This window comes from Sorghum bicolor, chromosome 10 (assembly GCF_000003195.3).
Source record: "Sorghum bicolor cultivar BTx623 chromosome 10, Sorghum_bicolor_NCBIv3, whole genome shotgun sequence".
Taxonomy (NCBI): domain Eukaryota; kingdom Viridiplantae; phylum Streptophyta; class Magnoliopsida; order Poales; family Poaceae; genus Sorghum; species Sorghum bicolor.
In genome coordinates, this window is record NC_012879.2 from 1,362,039 (window position 1) to 1,386,317 (window position 24,279).

The 24,279-nt window shown below is 47.2% G+C and overlaps 1 protein-coding gene across 1 annotated transcript; it reads right to left on the reverse strand.

The window, feature by feature from the left end:
* On the reverse strand, positions 327 to 3,604 carry LOC8068369 (calcium-dependent protein kinase 17). Its single transcript, XM_002437694.2, has 4 exons — positions 3,409 to 3,604; positions 2,282 to 3,071; positions 1,865 to 2,161; positions 327 to 1,262 (listed from the first exon to the last, which is right to left on the reverse strand). The coding sequence occupies exons 2-4, from the start codon at positions 2,865 to 2,867 to the stop codon at positions 619 to 621; spliced, it is 1,527 nt and encodes a 508-aa protein (XP_002437739.1). The 5' UTR covers positions 2,868 to 3,071; positions 3,409 to 3,604; the 3' UTR covers positions 327 to 618.

The following is a 24,279-nucleotide window of genomic DNA, read 5'->3' on the forward strand; positions in this document are numbered from 1 at the left end:
TGGTTCAGTGCACGTGTTCATTCAGGTGCTGCAACTCCTATTTGCTGCTTTTGATGTGTGGAGCCTATTTGTTCATTCAGGGGAGTGCTCAGGGCTGGCTCGGCGGCCTTCCCCAATGACCCTGCACGTATCAACAGGTTTTACATTTTTGGAACGCAAGGAATTTCACAGAAAATGTATAGAAATTTCACATGAATCAGTTCATTTTTATATGGAAAGAACATAGAAAACAGGAGGAAAAAAACGCACTCCAGCTAAAAAAGAAAACTGAAGTCGAAGAGAACTCGACTGATTGGTGCACACACCACACCTTAGACACTGACAAGTGCAACAACGGCGAAAGGCACTAGTAGTAGTACTCATCCATCATGACAGCATGCAATCACATCAGCACTCTTTAATTAATCTATTACCACTATAACAGCACTGTGTGTATAAATATGTATTATACAAGTCCAGGCTACACTCTTCTACCTCTCATCTCATACACTCAAATTCACCTCACCCTTAGCACCTTTGCATTGCATTGCATCGCGCTTTACAGGCAAACAACGGCCAAAGCAATATCGATCCCAGCTCCCGCTGGCGCCGCGTGGAACACCACTATAGTTGCTATTGCTAGCACACGAGGGAGGCCCGGAGCGAGTGCGTCGTGGAGAAGTTGGTGCACGACGCCCAGCGTATGACGGACTCCGACACCGCCACGTCCAGGTGCTCCCGCCCGCCGGCGCCGATCGTGTGGTTCCGCCTGCCGTTGACGCCGACGACACCCCGCGACGTGGCCCCTTTTGCCGTCCTCAGGGACGAGGCAGCCACCGTCGCGTCGCAGGGAGCTTTCTCGGCTGCCGCCGCCACCGACGGTTCAGGCTCGCTGCAGTCTTGCGCGCTGAAGAACGAGAAGCTCGGCATGGAAGGCACAGGCAATGGGAAACCTCCACAGGGCGGTTCACAGGCCCCACCGAATGAGAACCCAGAGCCACCGGAGGTGGAGGCCAGGCAGGACGACGGGGCTGGGTCGGTGACAAACGCCGAGAAGGACGACCTGCAGGCGGTGGCGAACGTGGGCGAGCAGCACGCCTCGTCCTCTGGCGTGCCCTGGCAGGCGATCGCGCCGCCTGTGTTGAAGCTCATGTCCCTGCTCCGTGACGCTAGTGGCATGGAGAAGGAGCATGAGCCAGGGTCCTCCCGCCGGAGGCCGATCTCGTGGCAATGGCTGCAGGAATCTTGTGATTGGTCCGCGTGTTCTTGCATCCACGGATGCTCTGCATAGGAAACATTTGTTTAGATTAGAAGAAAATATAATCCACATGGGCAATGGCTGCTACGGAATGGGGGAGAAGCCATCATTAACAAACAACAGCTGATCTGTATTGTAAGGTCCCGAAATGATGCCATGACAGCCAACCAAACCAGACTCCATGAAGGGTGGAAGAATTAATCGGCAAGCTTAAAGGTAACATGAACCAGAGAAAGGGGAATTTAAAATCTCTATACGGTAGCGGCAGATCTACCAGAACATGACCCTACCACAAAATGGCGATGGATGCAATGACACCTGTCCTATTCCCCGCCTTTGCAAGATTATATTACGACACCAGCAGCTTGAGCTGGTGCTAGCTCAGAGCTTAGCAGCAAAGCTACTCTACAATACTTTGTTTGATTTGTAACGTAAACAAGCAAAAAAAAAAGTTGCGAGGAACTAAACAAGGGCGGACATGTTTTTGTTGGCCTCTATATATGGTGGACAGCTCAATTGCCTGAATCTACATGCAGGAATCATGAATGAAGATGAAGATATGAAGAAAAGCACTGGAAAATTTGAAATTGGTCGTTTCAGAAACAAACAGATGAATCCACGGCTCACCTAGAACCTGCTTGGCCGTGAGTCGTTGTCTAGGGTCACGCCTTAACATCCCGGTGACTAGTTCCTTGGCCGAATCAGAAACCCTATCCCATGGATCAGAAGGGAATCGCAGCTCCATCGATCTGATGCACTCGAAAATCTTGGACTTGGTTTTCCCCCAAAATGGCGGGATGCCACTCAGGAGGATGTAGAGTATCACCCCCGCACTCCAGACATCGGCGGCCTCATTGTATCCACCGGAGAGCACCTCTGGCGCAATGTAGAACGGGCTGCCTACCATGCCGCTCAAGCTTCGACCTGACAAAAACCCATCATCATCATCAGATTCTGATTTTACTAGCTCCCAAAGATAGAGTAGCATTGACTAGCGTGTCTGTCTTGCATAGAATCGAATCATTGACCAGACACAAACCGTACCAGGCTGGATGTAGGTAGCGAGTCCAAAGTCAGCGAGCTTGATCGGCGACGAGGGCGACTTGCTGACGAGGAGGATGTTCTCGGGCTTGAGGTCCCGGTGCACGATCCCTTTGCTGTGACAATGCGCGACGACCTCCATGAGGTACCGGAACAGCACTGCGGCCTCGTGCTCGGAGAAGCATCCGCGCTCCTCGAGTCGGTGGAAGAGCTCCCCGCCCGCGCAGAGCTCCATGACGAGGTGCACGGAGTCGTGGTCCTCGTACACGGCCTTGAGGTCGACGACGTTGGGGTGGCCCGCGAGGCGCGCCATGACCTCGATCTCGAGCTTGACCCCGCGCACGTCGTCGGGGGACAGCAGGCGGCCCTTGGCGATGGACTTGCAGGCCAGCGCCTCGCCGGTGACGAGGTCGGAGCAGGACCGGATCACGCCGAACTGGCCCCACCCAAGCTGCGGGCCCAGCGCGTACCGGTCCTCGAGGCACGAGACGTGCGCCGCCTCCAGGAAGGCGCCCCGCAGCCCCGGCGCCTTGTACGAGTTGTACTTGGCGTCGCCGACGCCGCCGCCGCCGCACCCGGCGGCGGCCATCGCGCTGAGGTCCCACACGCTGGCGAAACCGGCTGGAGCTCCGCCGCCGCACCGCAGAGCGCGCGCCCCCGCCTACGCAGGCCGCGAATCTCCAAGCCCGCCCGCCCCCGAGCGAGGCTCCCGAATCTCGCGGCCTCAGCTCAGGTCAGCTGCGCCGTCACTCCCTCCCTCCGTCCACGGGCATTCCGCGCACGGCTGCCGAATCTGCGGCGAGGAAAAAAGCAAAACAGCAAGGCTTTTAGCTCTCGAAACCCCAAAATCGCGGCTTTACCCCGCAGGGGAGAAAAAAAAAATCCAGCAACGCCGCCCCGGGAGCTCGGGACCCGGAAACACCCTTGGCGGAATTCAAAATTCGCACCGCGGGGAACCGGCTCGCCGGAGGCGCGCCCCGCAGCCGACTCCCACGGGACAAGCGCGGGCGGACACGACTGGGTGGGCGCGCAGAGCAGATCGAGGCGCGTCTCGCTCGGGACGGCCTCGAAACCGCCCCCGCCGAGCCTCGGAGAAACAGGTAGTATACGCTAGGAACTAGGAGACGCACCCGCGTCGCTCGTCGCCGCGGCGGCCGGCCGCGGGGTCAGCTTCAGCTCCTCCGAGGCCGAGGCCGAGGCCAAGCTCGCGGCGCTCGGCCGCCAGGCGCCAGCGCAGAGAGCGAGGGAGGGAGAGGTGGTGGTGAAATGTGATGGTCCGCTCTGCTCTGCTGGTGGTGGGGAGGCGCCCCCCCACTCCCTCTTTGATAGGGCAACAAGCCAACAAGTAGTAGTAGAGAAGTAGCAGCAAATGGAGCCCCCCCGCTAATCATGTGGTTAAGCTTTGTTTATCCATGGCTTATTTTGCCTTTTTTGAAGAAAAAAAAATGTTTATATCTTGGGCTAAGCTTGGAGGTTTGTTCTTGTTTTGGTCTTGTCTTGCTAATATAAAAGCTACTAGTAATTTTCTTTTGGTAGAAATTTGTAGTAGGATTGCTGCTACGGGAGGGGAGGGGGGGTTGAATTGAATTGTTCCAACGTGGTTGGTCGGGTTTGATTTCGAATTAGGTGTAGTGGTTGGAGTTTGGAGGGACAAGGGAGGGTGCGTGTGCGTGCATACTTTTGGTGGTTTTTAAATTAAATTTGTGCTGCTTTTGCTTTCCGTTGCTTCGCTTCTCTTCCCTCGAAGTAAACTGTAATAGTACGTTGTGGGATTTGTTGGGCCTTGTTTAGTTCACCCTGAAAACCAAAAAGTTTTCAAGATTTTCCGTCACATCGAATCTTGTGGCACATGTATGAAACATTAAATATAGACGAAAACAAAAACTAATTACACAGTTTAGCTGTAAATCACGAGACGAATCTTTTGATCCTAGTTAGTCTATGATTGGATAATATTTGTCACAAACAAACAAAAATACTACAGTACCAAAAACTTTTCACTTTTCGGAACTAAACGAGGCCTTGTTTTCCATGCCCTGCCATGCCGGCCGGCCGATCTTCTGGTGCTGTCTGTGACTGTGATTTGTGAAAATGTATCGTGACGCAGATCGTCGGCGGCTAACGACGGCACATGCACGTCTGTGGTGTGTGCTTGATCGAGTTAAATTTTCCAGGTTGTATGTTGCTTTCAGTTTTGTTGCTGCTGATGAGTGCACTACTGTTTCCTACGGCTGGGATGGGAGAGTGGATGCATGAAACAAGCGTGTTCCCCTCGCGCTAGCAACGGGCTTGATTGATGTAATACTCTCTCTGTCTATTTTTTCGCGATCGGACCATTCACCCGTATTTCATTAAGAAGGAAAACGTTTACAGAGAGTCAACAAAGCAAGCCGGCGAGCAGCCAGCTTGAAACCAGAAACAACCTAGCTACTGAGGTGCAACAAGGAGAGATTACAAAGCAGTGTTCAAATGCGACAGTTGAGGCAAGACAGAGAGGGAAACGAAGCCAGCCGCCACCCAGTCTTGCGCCTCACGCAGGAGCTTTGTACTCTCTCTGTCTATAAAGTGATGGTCAATTAATATATATTCTATAACTAATCTAAGAACACTTATTTTCTGTCGCTTTTTATATAAACTTAGCCAAACTTTACTTTGTTTGATTTCTCGAAATCTGAAAACTGCACTCTTTTGTGGAAGGATGTAGTAATAGATTTAAGACAAGTCAGACTTTTTTTATTTAATGAAGTTTATAAAATAATTTATATCTCTAAGTAAGGTCAACTATACAAATATATTTTATAATCAATATAATGATATTTATTTGGCATCATAAACAAACATTAGTATTTTTTTATAAAACTAATCAAACATGAATTTGTTTGACTTATTATAAAGTAAGAGTTGCATTTTTTTAGACACAAGAAGTATCTTTGTCGACTCATGAGCTATGCACGTTGGTGGGGTGTGCTCTGGAATTTAGGAAGCAGCTCTATATTTCAATGATTATGCATAGACACGTGTAATAAAAACGTCATAGGTGTTCATAGTTGTTCCAAAAAAACCTGTCTCTAGTGATTTTTTTAATATGTATGTTTTTTTTTATAAATGTTTGTTTTGGACGAGCGAGGGAGAGAGTCCTAAAACAGGGTCATTATATATAAAGTTGGCATTTACGCTAGGAGGCAAGTGTATGCTACCTTTTTATATATAATGGTGGATTTGTAATCCATAAAAATGACAATTACCGTGCTGTTGTTCGGACCGTTGCGACAAGAAAAGAGTTCACTGCAATAATGGAGCTAAGTGCAAAGTTGAACTACTAAAATAGTACTGTAAACAAACGGGGCCCAAGCTTTCAAACAAATTTATTATCGCATCAAGTTCTTGGCCCCCACACGAGAATGCAAACAAAAAAGGCCTAGCGGAACCAAAAAAAAACCGACAGGACCCAATCTCTCAAAGTATATAATTTCCTGGATGGATTGGTTTAAAGACCCAGTATTAAAAGTTGCTCAGGACAAAACAGCTATATTAACCCGCTATCTCTGGTAGGGCTTCTTTTAGTTTCTCTATTTTTTTTAAGGTGAAGTTGTGCCAGACACTAGCTCTGTCTCATAAAATGACTCTGTGAGAGAAAGTACGGAGAGGAGAAGTGTCGGGTTTTTTTCAATAGAAGGATAAAGCAAGCGTATCTTTTCTGGCTTCTCAAGTGAAGTGGTTTGTAAAAAAAACTCTGACCGCGGGGGAGACGACAGTCCTAGATATTGTGCTTAAGAAAAAGAAGAGCTTCTAATACAGGTTCAGAAAACTCTCGAACCTTCATTCTACCTTTTTTTTTAGGAAATGGCATGAAAGTTTTCTACCTGTTTTTTTTCTTTTTTCATTACTATGAACAAAGATAATTACAAAGGGTAACTGTATATGACATAGCTAGCTTTTTGTAGAGCTATATTTTTATGACATGTTTGACATTTTGAATGGTCTATTATGAGTCTTTTGGAAGCAATACTTTCGTGTAAATCGTACAGAAATTCCACATCAGTTAATTTATATATTTTTCACAAGAAATTTTAGAAAAATAATAGAAAACAAGAAAAGTTATTATATTTCATAAAGGCCTTAGTAGTGGACAACTTTGATGGCCAGCCCTTTTGCAAAAAGAAACTACGTCACTTCTAGGAATTGCTGTCCGAAATTATTATGACGAACTAAAGATAGTTTCCTAGCAAAGCTTGTGAAAAATCATGTGCTTTCACTAAGGTACCCAAACAATTATGTAGGATGCGAAATTGCATAGTGGAACCAAAAAAGACGGGCCCAATCTCACGCTCTCAAATTATATGTATATAGCTTATTATTAGTTGGTGATGCATGTGGGTTTGTGTTTAATTGATGGAGACACCGCCCTTTTGGCTTGTTGGATTTAGGCCTTGTTTAGTTCACCCCAAAAAATCCAAAATTTTTTAAGATTCTCTATCACATCGAATCTTGCGGCACATGTATGGAGCACTAAATATAGATAAAAATAAAAACTAATTACACAGTTTGTCTGTAAATCGCGAGACGAATTTTTTTAAACCTAGTTGTTACATGATTGGACAATGTGTAAAATAAAAACGAAAATGATACAGCGTTGTTTTTCCAAAAATTTTTGGAACTAAACAAGGCCTTAATTTAACAAGAGCCAGCATCGCAAGTTGCTCCTGCGCTGCGCTCGTCATCCTCATTCGATGCTCCTCCTCAACGCATATATTTATATCTTTTATCTATTTATTTACTTCCACTTATATTTTAAATTATATATATATGTCATTTCGAGGATGTTGTCCAACACGATTATTAACGCAATCACGATGCACGGTAACGAGTTGGAGGCCAAAACACTCGTGGACGCAAAAGCGAAATTAATCAGACAAGTATCGGGACCAAGAAAACCGGGCTACCTACGTACGCTGCTCTCGATCGCCGATTGGTATGGTGGTTGCCATCGTCCATCGCGTTTTGGCTTTTGGTTTGCATGATTGGTCAGTTCAAGTCCATTACCAAATGACCGTAAAAAAAAGTCCATTACCAAACGTACGTGTTGTTGGTAGCCAGGAGAAAAAGAAAACCGTCGTCACGGCCTCAGGCTTTGTTTAGTTTCCACATAAAAAGTTTTTATCCATCACATCAAATCTTTAGACACATACATAAAGTATTAAATATAGATAAAAAATAAACTAATTACATAATAATTTAGTTGAAAATCACGAGACGAATCTTTTAAATCTAGTTAGTCTATGATTAGCCTTAAGTGCTACAATAACCTACATGTATTAATGATCAAATAGTTAGGTTTAGTAAATTCGTCATGTAGTTTCTAAATAAATTATATAATTAGTTTTTTTATTAATATCTGAAAATATTTCTCTTGACATCCTATAAAAAATTTAATGTGGCTTAAAAAATTTTCGTACAGCCATTGCCATTCGCCACCATGCGCGTGGGTCGTCATCCTGTCTCTGTCTGGCTCTCGGAAAGCAAAGCAGGTGGTGGTGGGGTCCTGCCGATCTGTGGTTCGGTTGGCGCCGCCCAAAAGCGAGAAAGCGATGCAGGAAGCAGTGGCAAGCTCTCGATATCACTTCATCACTGGCTGTAGCAACCCAGCAGCGTTAACGTTTTGCTTCCGGCCTCGGGGACCTCTCCGTTGCTTGGCATCAGCTGCTGGCGATGGCAGCTACCAGTAACAAGTGTACACAGTACACGTGATGCCGGGGACTGCAAGCTGTACAGGATGTGCGCGCGCACACACACACACAAGTGGGTGCGGTGCCCTATTGTTCGCTTTGAGCTTATCTCCCGCCATTTAATACTATTTTTCTTTCATAATAAATCAGTGAACAATATTTTCAGCTATGGCTTATCGACAAGCGATCAGAGACATGCTCCGGCGTTTTGGGTAAGGCCTTGTTTAGTTTAATCCAAAACTAAAAACTTTTTCAAGATTTCTCGTCACATCAAAATTTGCGGCACATTATATGGAGCATTAAATAAATACGAAAATAAAAAATTATTACACAATTTACTTATAAATCGTGAGATGAATCTTTTGAGACTAGTTAGTCCATAATTTGATAATATTTGTTAAATAAAAACGAAAATGCTACGGTATCTAAAACTAGAAAACTAAACGAGGCATAATTACTCGCCATCAGTGTGTTTTTTTACTACTTACAGACACAAGACAACCAACGCCAAATATTTTGTATAAATATAGGGGCTTTATTATTATTATTATTATTATTATTATTATTATTATTATTATTATTATTATTATTATTATTATTATTATTATTATTATTATTATTATTTGCAGAGTTTGGCTTCTGCTCTTGATTATTTTGGTGAAGTCAAAGCACTTTTGTGAAAATGTTATTAGCCAAATAGTTTTGTAGAGTATTTTAAAGAGCAAAAACCTATAGAAGCCTTGATTATTTTTCGGTGGTTTTCAGGAGTGGAAGCCGTTTTCTAGGCATCCCTGTTATGCATGACTTCATGATCGAGATGCTAAGTCTGAGTGGTTTTATGAGCCTTGCCAATGGAGTATATATTTTTGGGAAAACATCTAGGCTCAAGTGATTATAGTATACCGACCAATGGCACAATATGATCGGTCTTCTTACTCCATTCGAGGGATACAAAGCTGTTGCTTCAGGAATCATGGATAATTTAGAATGAAATTAGATTACTTATGGTCCTTTGGCACGACTCTAGCTTGTTGCGGCTCTTTACCATGGAGCTGTGTCAAATGGTCATCGGAAAAATGGCTCCTTGCAAGAAGCACGGAGGAGCTAGAGCCATTTCTAAACCAATGACTAGAGTATTGTGCTAAATGATCATCGAAAAAATGGCTTCTCTAAGCTCCTCCTCAGGGACTTGATACAAATCATTACAAAATTACCACCGGAGCTATTTTTACCGAATGGCTTTTCCAAAAAGGCTTTAGCTCCACTTGAGAAGTTGCTCCAAAGAGAAGTCAGTCCTGCCAAAATGACCATAGTATTTGTACTACTTACATAAAGGGACAATGTGTCATAAATGAATGTTAGTGTACAATGTAGCAAGTTGACATAAACAACGAAACACATGTTAATAATAGATGACATGGCTCATCGACATAAAAATATAGATAACCATTGGCGGACTCAGGCCTAGGGCCACTAGGGCCTTGGCCCTAGTCGTAGACTAGGTATTCTAGGTACAACTCTTTAATTTTTGGACCATTATTTTATTAATTTATCAGAGTTTAGGCCTTATTTAATTTCCAAAAAAATTTAAGATTTCTTATCATATCGAATCTTTAGACACATGTATGAAGTATTAAATATAGATATAAAAAATAACTAATTACACCGTTTGCCTATAATTTGCGGGATAAATTTTGAGCCTAATTAGTCTATAGAATTGGATAATAATTATCAAATACAAACGAAAGTGCTACAGTAGCCAAAGTCAAAAAAATTTCTCCAACTAAACAAGGCCTTAGCCCAATAGCTTTAATGCCAACCAACCCAGGGAGGTTAGGAATCGACGCCTATTCTCTTGTTGTCTCGCCCTCTCGCTTGGATGCTTTGCTTGCTCGCGCCGCCACTCGTAACTGGTGCTCATTGCCCATCAGTGCTTCACGGCACCATAGTCGGGTGAGTAGGCGAGACAACATCATCACTGAGAGGAAGAGGCTGGAGAAGATCAACCAACGCTTCATCCCTGTTATGCATGACTTCATGATCGAGATGCTAAGTCTGAGCGGTTTTAGGAGCCTTGCCAATGGGTATATATTTTTGGGAAAACATCTGGGCTCAAGTGATTATAGTATACCAACCAATGGCACGATATGATCGGTCTTCTTACTCCATTCGAGGGATACGAAGCTGTTGCTTCAGGAATCATGGATAATTTAGAATGAAATTAGATTACTTATGGTCCTTTGGCACGACTCTAGCTTGTTGCGGCTCTTTACCATGGAGCTGTGTCAAACGGTCATCGGAAAAATGGCTCCTTGCAAGAAGCACGGAGGAGCTAGAGCCATTTCTAAACCAAGGACTAGAGTATTGTGCTAAACGATCATTAAAAAATGGCTTCTCTAGGCTCCTCCTCAGGGACTTAATACAAATCATTACAAAATTACCACCGGAGCTATTTTTGTCAAATGGCTTTTTCAAAAATGTTTTAGCTCCACTCGAGAAGTTGCTCCAAAGAGAAGTCAGAGTCCTACCAAAATGACCATAGTATTTGTACTACTTACATAAAGGGACAATTTGTCAAAAATGAATGTTAGTGTACAATGTAGCAAGTTGACGTAAACAACTAAACACATGTTAATAAGAGATGACATGGCTCACCGACATAAAAATATAGATAACTATCATAATTACATGTGCTACTGATGAGTTGCTAGTAACTTCCTTCGTCTCCAAATAAATCAATTTCTTAGTTTTTTGGTAGTTAAACTTTTTTTAAGTTTGACTAATTTTATAGAAAAGAGTAACAACGTCTATGTCATAGAATGAACACCTCACGAAAATATATTTTATGATAAATCTAATTATACAAATTTGATACCAAAAGACTCGATGTTTTTTTTTAAAAAAAAATGGTCAAAATTTAAAATTTTTGACTTGAGACAACTCTAGCAATCTATTTATTAGAAATAGATGGAGTAGTATGATAACTTACATGAAGAGATAAATATGATTTTTTTAGGTCAATAACGAGGGTTAAAACACCCCCAACTAAAATATTGCAGCCACATATATGCCGGTGTTAGCCGGCGGTGGCGGAGCACATGGCCCGAAATACGAAGTTTGAAGTTATATATATTGGGGGAGAGGTGAATTCAAATGGGGAGATTGTGTTACACCAGATGTCATAGAGGCGGTTGTTTTTGGGAGGCGGCACCTCCATAATCTAGGTGACTCTCTGCATGAGGCGATCAGTCGTAAATGATCCGGGGGCATGTCCCTAAACAGTAAACACCACATTATCATGCGCCTATGCTTCCAAAGTTCCCAACATATCAGCAACAGCAGGGAAGAGTGAGCTGATCTTGGGATGTCTACTGGCGCTATGGACTCCCATAGGCACTGGACTTCTGTTATCTGGTCTGCTTGCTAGCCGATTGCTCTCCAGGAGATCTTGAGATATGGCCTTGTTTAGTTCACTCCAAAAACCAAAAAATTTTCAAGATTTTTGATCACATCGAATCTTGCGGGCTTGCGGCACATGCATGAAGTATTAAATATAGATAAAAACAAAAACTAATTACACGGTTTGTCTGTAAATTGCGAAACGAATCTTTTAAGCCTAGTTACTCCATGATCGGACAATGATTGCCAAATAAAAATAAAAATGCTATAATATCAAAATCTAAAAACTTTTTGAATCTAAACAAGGCCTATGATAGATTTTCTGGGCTGCAGGCACACAGGTCTTGTTCCATCACTCTCTTCTTCGTCGGTGTGTGTTTGCAGTGTTTTTTTTTTGTCAGCAGCTAGCCAAAGAGATACACATGATATATACTGGTTTTGTAAATAACTAAATATTATAAGCTATATAAACGCGTCCTTGATTGCTTTTTTGAAAAGGAAGAATGAGAAGCTCTAAGTGCAATGAGCACTACTGGTATGGTACTTTGATTTGTTGTAAGTGGCCTGCACGGAGAATAATTCGGGTGATCGCGATGATGGTGTCTTTGAGATCCTGGGCGTGTTGGTTGGAGTTCAAAGTGGAGCAACACAACATTATTGTTATTTTTTTATTAAAGCCATTTTTATTTTTGGAATTTGGTAGTAGCCTAGTAGGGGAATGTAGATACTGGATGCCGGGACGGGTTGGTGCGCATCTCATTGCACATACTAGCTGGGACACTAGCACACACCTTTTTTATTTTATTAAAAAAAAACAAACAAAAGGAGTATATATCTATCTGTCGACAATGCTTTTAATTTCCTCCAATGCAACATAGCAGGAGTCAAAGGTGATGTTAATCTTCTACTGTATTTTCTTTGAATCTGCTCTTTCTGTTCTAAGTTATATAAGTGGCTTTTCTAGGTAGTGTAATATCTAGGTGTATAATAACAAAAACTATATATATATATATATATATATATATCTAAAAAATCAAAATAATTTATAATTTAGAACAAGAGGGGTACATAGTATTTTCTTTGTTCCCAAAAAAAAATATAATTCTACATCAAAACAAGTCATTTTTAAAATTTATCTAAATCTATAAAAATAGTATCAACATTTATATCGCTAGAATATTTGCTATGAAGATACTACCACATTATATGTGTTTGTTATGATAAATATTTGTATTTCTATGAAATTAAAATTGAAACTATTCGATTTGAACTGCAACGACACACCCAACCACATCCACGTAGGACAAATCCAAAAGCATTAATTCACCATTCCCGTTCCGTGGGGCACGATGCGCGGCGCAAGCTAACGGCAAAGTCGGAGCCGATGCCACGTGGGCGGGCCCGGGACGGCAGCGGCCAGCGGGTCCCACACTCCCTGCTTCTTCGGCTCTTGGTCGAGAATGTCAACGGGGGCTTTTGAGTTCCGGGCTCACGGCCGTCGGCGGCGGACGGACGTGATCGACCTCTTTCGGCTGTGCAGTGTGCAGCCTGCAGCGGGTGCCGGACTGCCGGGTGGGTTGATTACGACTTGTTTAGTTCAACTAAAAATATTTTTTTAAAATTCTTCGTTATATTAAATTTTATGAGGAACGAACACTAAATATAAATAAAACTAAAAATTAATTATATAGTTTATCTGTAAATTATAAAATAAAAATATTTTAAGCCTAGTTACTCTATAATTAAATAATGTTTATCAAATAAAAATAAAAATTTAAAATTCAAAGTTTTTTTAAATCTAAACAAAACTTTTGTCAGAACGAACTACTCTACCATCGGCCTTCGAGCCGTTGCCGTTCTACAGTACTCGTACTATTTTCATTTTTTCCGTCACTATTACCCCCGGCATTAGTACTAGTATAATTGCCTGGTTCATACTCCCTCCATACCTAAAAAACTTAACGTTTAGACAGGAATTGTGGTAACCAAGGAGTGTTTAATTAGAGGTAATCTTCCAACTTTGTCCTTATTAAATATCCCTGCGGGTATGCTATAATCAAGAAACTTTCATAGCTTGATTGGTTTGTCTTGAAGAGTATAAGGCAGGTGGCCAGGGTTCGATTCCCCTGGTTCCCATATTTTTTTTCCTTTACTCACGATTTTGCATCATGCGTTGAGGACACTCGTGGCAGGGTTCATGCGGAGAGAGAATCGAGGAGCCGTGATTAATTCGCAGCCGTAAACGCTCGTGGGAGGGTTCATGCGGAGAGAGAATCGAGGAGCCGTGATTAATTCGCAGCTGTACGGTCGCGAGAGGGCCGTAAACGCTCGTGGGAGGGTTCATGCGGAGAGAGAATCGAGGAGCCGTGATTAATTCGCAGCTGTACGGTCGCGAGAGGGAGGGGTAAACCCGTCCAAGACTTGCCCGCATCGGTAGAACGTCAGCTTTGGTGAAAACCGTGAGGAAGGCCAGAACGTCTATTTTTATGGGTACGGAGGGAGTATGTGTTAGTTCCGTGAAGTATAAAGTCAAGATCAACGGGTCCGAAATAGTTCCTGAGCGCGGGCTAAGGCAAGGTGATCCCTCTGTCACCGTACTTATTCCTGCTGTGTGCTGAGGGGTTTTCCGCTCTGTTGAGAAAAGCTGAAGAAGTAGGGAAAATCGGAGGAGTGAAAATCTGTCAAGGGGCTCCAAGCATCTCTCACCTGCTGTTTGCCGACGACTCTTTGATCCTAGTTCGTGCAAACGGGGAAGATGCAACAAAACTTCAGAGTATTCTGGATTTGTATGCGGAGTGTTCGGGGCAGGTGATCAACAAAGAAAAGTCTGCTATTATGTTCAGTAAAAATACCAGGGTAAGCTGTAAGGTAGCGGTGATGCAAAAGCTTGGGATAGCTAGGGAATCCTTCAATGACAAATATTTGGGACTGCCAATACACGTCAGAAATAATAAAGTGGAGATTTTCAGTTATTTGAAGGCGAGGGTATGGCAAAAAATCCAAGGTTGGAAGGAGAAGTTGTTATCAAATGTCGGTAAAGAAATAATGATAAAGGCAGTGGCTCAAGCAATCCCTACGTATGCAATGGGATGCTTTGATATCACAAAAGAGGTGTGTGATCAGATCAGTCGGCAAATCTGCAGATACAGGTGGAGTCAGAATGATAAGGAGAATAAGATGCACTGGCTGAGTTGGGAGAAATTGAAGAGACCTAAGAAGCAAGGGGGGCTCGGTTTCAGGGATGCCCACGCTTTCAACATGGCGATGCTAGCAAAACAGGGATGGCGGCTGATTCAAAATCCAGACTCCCTCTGTGCAAAAATCCTAAGAGCAAAGTATTACAGAGAAGGGCAGGTCCTAGATGCAAAACCAAGAACAGGCATGTCCTATACATGGCAAGTATTTTGAGAGGTCTGGAGTTACTGAAAAAGGGAGTGGTCTGGAGAGTGGGCAACAACGATAGTATCAGAATCTGGGAAGACCTATGGGTGCCGTAGGGAGTAACCAGGAAGCCGATCACACCCAGGCGTGGTAACATCCTAACGAGGGTATCCGAGTTGATCAACCCATTAACGGAGGACTGGGACGATGAGATGGTTCATGCCATTTTCTGGGAGGAAGATGCCCAAAAAATTCTCACAATACCGGTGCATTTGGAGATGGATGATATTCTGGCATGGCACTATGACCCGAAAGGCATCTTTTCAGTAAAGTCAGCCTATAGAGTCTTTTGTGATGACCAGAACCGTCGTAGTAAGAATGATTGGGCAGCATCTAGCTCCAGCAATGGGGATGACGCTGAGAAGGTCTGGAGTTTGATTTGGAACATGCAAGCGCTGAGCAGACTGGAACATTTCCTATGGCGTCTGTCACATAATTCTTTGGCGTTGCGCCTAAATCTAAAACACCGAGGAGTTCAGGTGGAGGATGATCGGTGTATCATGTGCAGCAAACAAGGCGAAGATGGTGCTCACCTCTTTTTGAAATGTAAGCAGGTCCGAGAACTATGGAGAAGAATGGGTTTGGAACAAATTCGACTGGCAATGGTGAATTGTGGTACAACTAGGGAAGCAATCCAGAAATTGCTAACAACGGGTGATGAGCTACAGCTAAAAGGAAGCTTCCTACTGAATAACTGGTGGCAGGAAAGAAACCAAATCAGAGAAGGAAAGAGGAGAAGGTCTCTAGACGACATTGCAAATTTAAGTGGAAGACAAGCAATAGAAATCTCCAAGTTGCAGAGGACGATCCAATCTGTTCCAAAAATTCAGGCTATAAGGAGGAGATGGGAGAAACCACCAACAGGTCTGCTGAAGGTGAATGTTGATGGGGCTTTCAGAGATCTGGATAAAAATGGAGGCTGGAGGTATGTTATCCGAGATGAAAGGGGTGTAGTGATTCAGTCTAGTTTGGGAAGAATAACGAATGCGGCCAACTCATTATATACTGAGCTTATGGCATGTCTAGAAGGAGCAAAAGTCGTTCTATCCATGGGAGCAAGCCGGTTCATCCTGGAGACTGATGCCAACATGTGGTCTGGGCAATGCAAGGGGACGATTTTAGGTTGGCTATGGTGGGTGGCATCGTCCATGAACTCAAAGCTCTTTTAGCGGAAAGCTTAAGTTCTGTTAGAATTGCACATGTTCCACGCGATTGTAATAAAGTAGCGCATGAGCTCGCTTCGTTAGGGCGAAGTAGAAATTGCTGTAAACTGTCATTTTCTTAATTGGGCTCACCCTAGAAGGGTAGCAATATGGTCACATACATGGGCCTCATGGGCCTAAACCTTATACTCCAACACCCCCCCGCAGTCTGGACTACCGGCACAGCGGAGTTCAAGACTGGACAAGAAAGAAAACACATAACACACAATACCCCCCCGCAGCCACAACTAGCCACCGGTGACGTTGAGGCTGGAGCGAAACTCGGCGAAAGTCGAGGAAGGGAGGCCCTTGGTGAAGATGTCCGCAAACTGTGAGGTGGTCGGGACGTGGAGGACCCGGACGTCGCCGATGGCCACATGGTCGCGGACGAAGTGCAAGTCGATCTCCACATGCTTGGTCCGCTGGTGCTGCACAGGGTTGGTGGAGAGATAGACGGCGCTGACGTTGTCGCAGTAGACAAGTGAGCTCCTGGCGAGGGGGCGGTGAAGCTCAGCCAGTAGCTGGCGGAGCCAAGCAGCCTCGGCCACACCATTGGCAACGGCGCGGTACTCCGCCTCGGCACTGGAGCGTGAGACCACCGGCTGTCGCTTGGACGACCACGAGACAAGGTTGCCGCCCAGGAAGACAGCGTAGCCGGAGGTGGACCTGCGGGTGTCGGGGCAGCCCGCCCAATCAGCGTCGGTGTAGACAACCAGCTCGGCAGAGGAGGACCGGCTGAGGAGCAGCCCATAGCCTAGAGTGCCACGGAGGTACCGGAGGAGCCGCTTCATAGCAGCAAGGTGGGGCTCCCGCGAAGCATGCATGTAGAGGCAGAGCTGCTGCACGGCGTAGGTGATGTCAGGCCGTGTGAAGGTGAGGTACTGGAGCGCGCCAGCAAGACTCCGGTAGGCGGTAGAGTCCTCTGGCCCAAGCATCGGACCCTCTGCCTCTGACAGCTTGCCCTGGGTATCGACCGGAGTAGAACAAGACTTGCAGTCAGTCATCCCTGCTCGCTCGAGAATGTCACAAGTGAACTGCCGCTGGTGGAGGAACAAGCCTGAAGGTCGGGGCTCAACAGTGACACCGAGGAAGTGATGGAGCAGACCAAGATCCTTCATAGCAAATTCCTTCTGGAGAGTGGTAATGATGCGCTGGAGCAGTGACTCGCTGCAGGCGGTGAGAACAATGTCATCCACATAGAGGAGCAGGTAAGCAGTCTCACCCCCATGGTGGTATATGAACAGTGAGGTGTCGGACTTGGCCTCCGTGAACCCAAGAGTCTGCAGGAAGGTAGAGAACCGAGAATACCACGCCCGAGGTGCCTGCTTGAGACCGTAGAGAGACTTGTTGAGCCGGCAGACCAAGTCAGGGCGAGAAGAATCCACGAAACCGGCCGGCTGACTGCAGTAGACTGTCTCGGTCAGAGTGCCATGGAGGAAGGCATTCTTGACATCCAGCTGATGCACAGGCCAGGAGCGCTCGAGAGCCACAGATAGTACGGTGCGGACGGTAGCTGGCTTCACCACTGGACTGAAGGTCTCATCATAGTCAATGCCGGGCCGCTGACTGAAACCCCGGAGGACCCAGCGAGCCTTGTAGCGCTCCAAGGAACCATCAGCACGCCGCTTGTGCGTCCAGATCCACTTGCCGGTGACAACGTTGGAGGCCGACGGACGGGGCACCAGATCCCACGTCTGGTTAGCGAGGAGGGCCGCGTACTCCTCTTCCATCGCACGGCGCCAGTGAGGATCTGACAAGGCCTCGCGGACGGAAGAGGGTACCGGAGAGATCCCCGTCTCGCAGGTAGCAGCGGTGAGGGCCCGCGGCCGGGATGCCTGCCTCGTCACCATTGGGTGAGTGTGACGAGGATCCCGGTGAAGTAGAGGCGGGTGGTACACCGGCGGCTCGGCGCGAGAGCGCCTCGGGGCTGGAGGCGGCATGGACGGGTGCTCCGCCGGAGGTGGCGGGGTCGACGGCGGAGCCCGTACCGGCGAGGGCGGCGACGGAGCCAGCGACACCGGCTGCAGAGGCGGAGCCGGCTCTCGCCGCCGCTGGTAGACGAGGCCGAAGCGCCGAGGAGGTGAGGACGGGGCGCGCGGTCCCGCGATCGGGGCGACGACTTCGGGCACAACGGGAGGCAGCGCAACCACTAGTAGCGGTGGAGGAAGCTCTGGGGCTGCCTCTGTCGTGCCAGGTACAGGAAGGTCCTGGCTCGAAGGACCACCAGGAGAGCGTGCCGGAGCAAGACCTGCAGGGTATAGTGGAAACGGTGGTGGAACCACCGGGTCAGTGGGAAAAAAAGAAGCCTCCGCAGGGTCAGCAGGAGGTGTGGAGGTGGGGGTGGTGGAGAAAGGGAATGCCGACTCGTCAAACACGACGTGGCGAGAGATGAGGACACGGCGAGAAGAGAGGTCCAAGCAACGGTACCCCTTATGCTCAGGGGAGTAACCCAGGAAGATACAGAGAGTAGAACGGGGGGCAAGCTTATGAGGAGAAGTGGCAGCTGTGTTGGGGTAGCAAGCGCACCCAAACACACGAAGGTGATCGTAGCGGGGAGGGGTACCGAAAAGAGCGTGGTGTGGAGTGGGCGCAGGGGAAGCCGTGGAGGGCAAGCGGTTAAGGAGATAGGTGGCGGTGTGGAGGCTCTCAGCCCAGAAGCGAGCGGGAAGCGAGGCCTGTAACAGAAGGGTGCGCATGACATCGTTTGTGGTGCGAATCATGCGCTCAGCCTTGCCGTTCTGAGGGGAGGTGTAAGGGCAAGACATGCGCAACTGGACACCACAGGAGAGGAAGAAGGAGCGAGCGGTGGTGTTATCAAACTCACGCCCGTTGTCACACTGCACGGCCTTGATGGTGAGGCCGAACTGGGTGGACACCCATGCAAAGAAGTGGCGAAGAGTGGTGAATGTATCGGACTTGGCACGCAAGGGAAAAGTCCAAGAGTAATGGGAGAAGTCATCAACCACCACCAAGTAGTATTTGTAGCCAGACATACTAAGAATAGGAGATGTCCACAGGTCGCAATGGATAAGATCAAAGATGTGAGCCGCATGGGAGGAGGAGGTAGGGAAAGGAAGTCTAACATGACGGCCCAACTGGCATGCATGACACAAATGCTCATCAGGAGTGCGGGGGCAAGGCACAGCGGAACTGCGACTGAGCTGGGACAAAGCAGTGCTGCCAGGATGGCCAAGGCGACGGTGCCACGTAGTGGAGGTGGTAGTGAAGGCAGAAGCTGAAGGGGGTGAATAAGAAGGCAAAGGAGGTGCAGCGGAAACCGGGAAACGAAGGGTGTAGAGAGGCCCAGTGCTGTCACAACGGAGAAGAGGACGCCGGGAAGCCAACTCCCGCACGGTGAGGCCAGAGGGGTCGAACTCAACCGAACAAGAGTTGTCAGTCGTGAAGCGGCGAATAGAGAGGAGGTTGTGAACCATACCGGGAGCCACAAGAACATCGGGGATATGAAAAGAGCCATGGGAATTGGCAGTGCCTACGGAGGAGACAGGAATGCAGGTGCCATTAGCGACCATGATGGAAGAAGGACAAGAAGGGTGGGGAGGACTGATAGAAGAGAGGAGACTCGCATCGGGCGTGATATGGAAGGTGGCGCCCGAGTCAGCGATCCAGTCAGGACTGACTGGTCGCAGCCCTGCGGCAGGACGAGCCGCGGGCGAAGGTTTGGCGGTGGAGAGGAATGAGGAAGCCGGTGTGGAAGGAGACGCAGCTCCTCTAGGCACAGCGGCCATGGCCCGCGCACGTAGAGCTGTTGTGTCCGACAACAGAGGCGCCGACCTGCCGTCGCCCCACATGGTCGACCACGGGTGGCGGAAAGATGCCCAGGCCGCCGGGTCCCATCCGACAGGCACTGGCAAGGCACTCGGAGGTGGAGGCCACAGAGGCACTGAGAGACTCCACCCGCCTCCACCGCGGTGGCGACGGTGGCTGCCACGGCCCCCCCAACCCCCGCTTGGCTCGGAGGGAGGAGGAGCAAGAAGAGACGAGGTCCTGTCCGCCGCCGCAGCGGCCCGGTCAGCGGCGAGGGTGGTGACCGCCGCGGCTGCGTCAGCACGCGGCAAGCCCAGTCCGGCTGCGTCAGCCCAGGGCATGCCCAGTCCGGCAGCCACTGCAGCAGGCATGGCGGCGACGGCCGCGTCCCCGGAGCCGGAGGAGGTCACCCCGACATGCATGCGCACATGGCCGTCCGCAGCAGCAGCGCGGGCAGCGGTGAGGGCAGTGGCGAGGGCGGAGTGTGGTGGAGGAAGGGCAGCACCCGCGCCCAGGGGCGGCGTGCCCGCAGCTGCGCTCAGGGCCGGCGCGCTCGCGCCCAGGGGGCCCGCGCCCAGGGAGGCCGCGCCCAGGGGGGCCGCGCGCAGGGGCGGCGCGCCCGCGCCCAGGGGGGCGGCGCGCAGGGGCGGCGCGCCCGCGCCTCGGGGGGCCGCGCCCAGGGGCGGCGCGCCCGCGCCGGCTGGTGGTGGAGGAGGGGCGGCCATGGCCGCGGCTGCTGCCTGGCGGCTGGGCTGGGAAGGGAGGGAGGGAGAAGAGAAACCCTAGCTTGATACCATGCTGTAAACTGTCATTTTCTTAATTGGGCTCACCCTAGAAGGGTAGCAATATGGTCACATACATGGGCCTCATGGGCCTAAACCTTATACTCCAACAGAAATGATTTTGCATCAATGGTGCAGGTCGGAGTGCCATATTGTATCATGGATTTGGTGTCAGGCGATTTAGCCGACGTGGTTGAGTAATGGAATGCAAATTCCAATAAAAAAAATGCCTGGTTCATCTCTCGCGGCACTTTTTTTCAGGGGAATGGAAATTATTTTTTTTAAAAAAAATGTTAAGATAAACTTATACTAGAAAAGAACACCAAAGTTTATCAAATATGTTCACTCGGTGTCATAAATTAAATATTTTTAAGGACAAAGAAGAAGAGTTAAGAAAAAAAAAGAAATATGAAGAGAAAAAGGATAAGAAGAACAACGAGCGCACGCTTCGGGCTTCTTTCAACTGTGACTGGTCTGACTGCACCAGCAAAGTTTGAGTATTGTTTTAGAGCACCCGCAGTGGACAAAACAAAACGACTCATTGTCCTAGCTGGTGTTTCAATGAATCCGTTCAACCATTGGAGGAGTCGACTATCAAGCAGATAGTGGATGAACCGATTCAATATTTGGAGTCGAATTTTGATGAATAAAATACAATTTTGGAGGACGAAGGGATGCAGACCATGGGGTCTGCAATCTCGTCGACTTGCTGCAGCGGAGTGAAGACACTTGCAATATGGCAACCTATTTAATGCAAATGAAACTCGCATGAAACTTCTATTGAAATTGGCTTTTGGCCAGTCTCAATGGCTTTTTTCAATGCACTGTTTCCAAAACAAATGTGCTGACAGAGCATCAATAAAACAAACAATGAAACAACCTCCACAATACATGAGTTTCACTTTGATGTTTCCTAGGCTGGGCAAAGCATTTAATTACTGCAAAATGATTGGATCATATGCAAGATGGTGAAACGATTTAGTCCTCAGTGGGGATTTCATCCTGTTTCACCGCGTGGGAAACAACGCCAGTGGAGTTTCACCATGGTGAAACTACTTCCTTCTCTCTCCTTATCGTTTCATGCAAAAAGTGCAGTTTTGCTGACATGACGCTCTAATAAATGTGCATGACATCTTGGTGAAACCCCCACCGAGACTTGCCTTAGGCCAGTCTCAGTGGAGAGTTTCATAGCGTTGTTTCCAAGGTTGCCATGTCATATGAAATGAAATGAAATGAAATTTGGATAAAACACCCACTCTCAATGGAGAGTTCCATTCCATAGTTTCGTAGACATTTAATTTCAAGACTCATAGAGAGTTGGTAATCGTGCCAAGAGAGTTTCATCTAGATGAAACTCATTTTTTCTCTCTTCTTAAATACACTGTCATGTCATCTAAAATGCCTATGTGGCAGCCTATTTAATGTGAATGAAACTTCCACTGAGACTCTCAATGCATAGTTTTATGGCACAGTTACCAAGACTATAAACTAGGTAACCGAGCCACAAGAGTTTCATGGAGATGAAACTCCTCTCTCATCTCATGAAACTCCTTCATTTAATGACCCTGCCAAGTCAACAATTTTGCTTATATAGCACTATATTTAATGTGCATGACACTTTTATAAAACATGCATTGACACTGACCTTAGTCGACTTTAGATGGCGTTACGAGCCTACGACCTCCGGAGGTCCCGCATTGACTGTCGTTGGGCATAGGATTTGAATGTCTACATTAACGGTATTTGCCATGCATCTGGACCCGTATGTCCACATAAATGGAATCTGTTCTATAGCAGATGAGAAGTTAAAACGACACAAAAAAAGGGATAGAGGGAGTATCATCCCATGCAACCATAGCCTACAATCGAAAGTAGCACAAACCAACAGGTTGATGAATCCACCGCCAAAGGCGGTGAATCAAAGTATTGATCGGCTCAAAACTGAGTTTCTTGAAGCGATGAGTATTATCATAATCGAATTCGAATAAGATTAATTTTAGCATTTGCAAATTGCAAATGACTAAGATGAGGATGGTGTTTCAAATAGATACCCATGGTTCTTTCTTCTCTGAGAGCGTATTCTATGAAAACCAACTAGCTATGCAAACTCTAATTAAGCGCATATAATTCTAATCTGATGGCTTCGTGAAGATAGGACAATTAACCACTTAAACTCTCCCACCAATCCAATCTTTTTTTTTCAACACACCCAGGCAACGATGGCTCCGTTCATCTACTGTACGGCGCCGCTGCCCTCACGCTCCAGTAGCAAGTTTCGTCAATCACAGCGGGCACAGTGCCATGCACATCTCGGGATGCAAGCGGGCCTGTCTGCAGACGGCCTGCACGACGCCGTGTCACCTGCCTCAAAAATCTGCTTGCTCTGCAGGACCCGCCAGCTCCTGCTTTGCTAATCGCCAGATCCTGTTAAGCTTTGCAGTAATAAACAAGGAGACCTGCAGGAGCCCGCATGCCAGCCCGCAACGCGAGTATACACAAGCATTCCTAGACTATTTCTCCAAGCAACCTAGCTAGCGCATCTTTAGAATGCGGTTGGGGCAGGAAGAATCCAACATCGGCAAGGGGGCAGACATGGTTTTCAAAGAAGAGATCGGAATGATTAGTAGATTGGAAGAAAAAAACGGAGAAGAGAGGAAGAGACAGATGGATGGTTGTCACCGGAGGAATGCCAGGGTCGCTGTCCTCGCTCTGAAGACCGGTGCTTCCCTAGTGCTAGTACGCCATGGCGGCAGATACGGCACTCGAGCTACTTAAGCGGATGCGGCGCTAGCACCACGGAGTCCCCGCTCGTGCGGTGGATGCGGTGCCAGTGCTTCGCACACGTACGTAGGTTCTGCAGGTCAAAGCAGGCCGATGCAGGAGCCTTGTTCTAAGGTCTTGTTTAGTTCCCAAAAAATTTTGCAAAATTTTTCAGATTTCCCGTCACATCGAATCTTTAGACGCATGCATGGAGTATTAAATATAGACGAAAATAAAAACTAATTGTATAGTTTGGTCGAAATTGATGAGATGAATCTTTTAAGCCTAGTTAGTCCATGATTGGACAATATTTGTCACAAACAAACGAAAGTGCTACAGTTTCTGTTTTGTAAAATTTTTTGGAACTAAACAAGGCCTAACCCATTAGGCATTGCAGGCTTCACTGCTTAAGCCCGCATCAACTCAAGCAGGCGCCCGCAGTGTCCACAAGATCAGTTTTTGCAGGCGGGCCAGGCAGGCGGGCAGGTCGGCCTGCACCTGCTTGCATCCCGATGCACATCAGTCCCATGGAGACCACGACTTGAGGAGTTGTGACCGGAAAAAAAGAAAGTCACCAAATGTGATGGAAACCAGATGTGCTTGTGACCGGATGCCGCTGTGTAGTTGCCGTGCTAGGTCATGACCGTTGTCCGCTTGCTATGGCTGTCCGCTAGCTGTTGTGCGATGCTGCTGCATGCCTATGTGTTGAAGGTCACGACTGCATATATATGTTTGCTTGTGTTGGCAAATTAGAACTAGTTGATACATGGGACTGATGTGCATGGCACTGTGCCGGCTGTGATTGACGAAACTTGCTGCTGGGGCGTGAGGGTGGCGGCGCCGTATAGGAGGTGAACAGAGTGATCGCTGCCTGGGTGAGTTAAAAAAAGATTGAATTGGTGGGAGGGTTTAAGGGGTTAATTGTC

Excerpts from the sequence above, each read along its gene's own strand:
- LOC8068369 (XM_002437694.2), bottom strand. The coding sequence starts at position 2,867 with ATGGCCGCCGCCGGGTGCGGCGGCGGCGGCGTCGGCGACGCCAAGTAC. Across the intron at positions 2,162-2,281 it reads CGCTACCTACATCCAGCCTG|GTCGAAGCTTGAGCGGCATG; the intron begins GTACGGTTTGTG and ends GGTTTTTGTCAG. Across the intron at positions 1,263-1,864 it reads CACGGCCAAGCAGGTTCTAG|AGCATCCGTGGATGCAAGAA; the intron begins GTGAGCCGTGGA and ends TTTCCTATGCAG.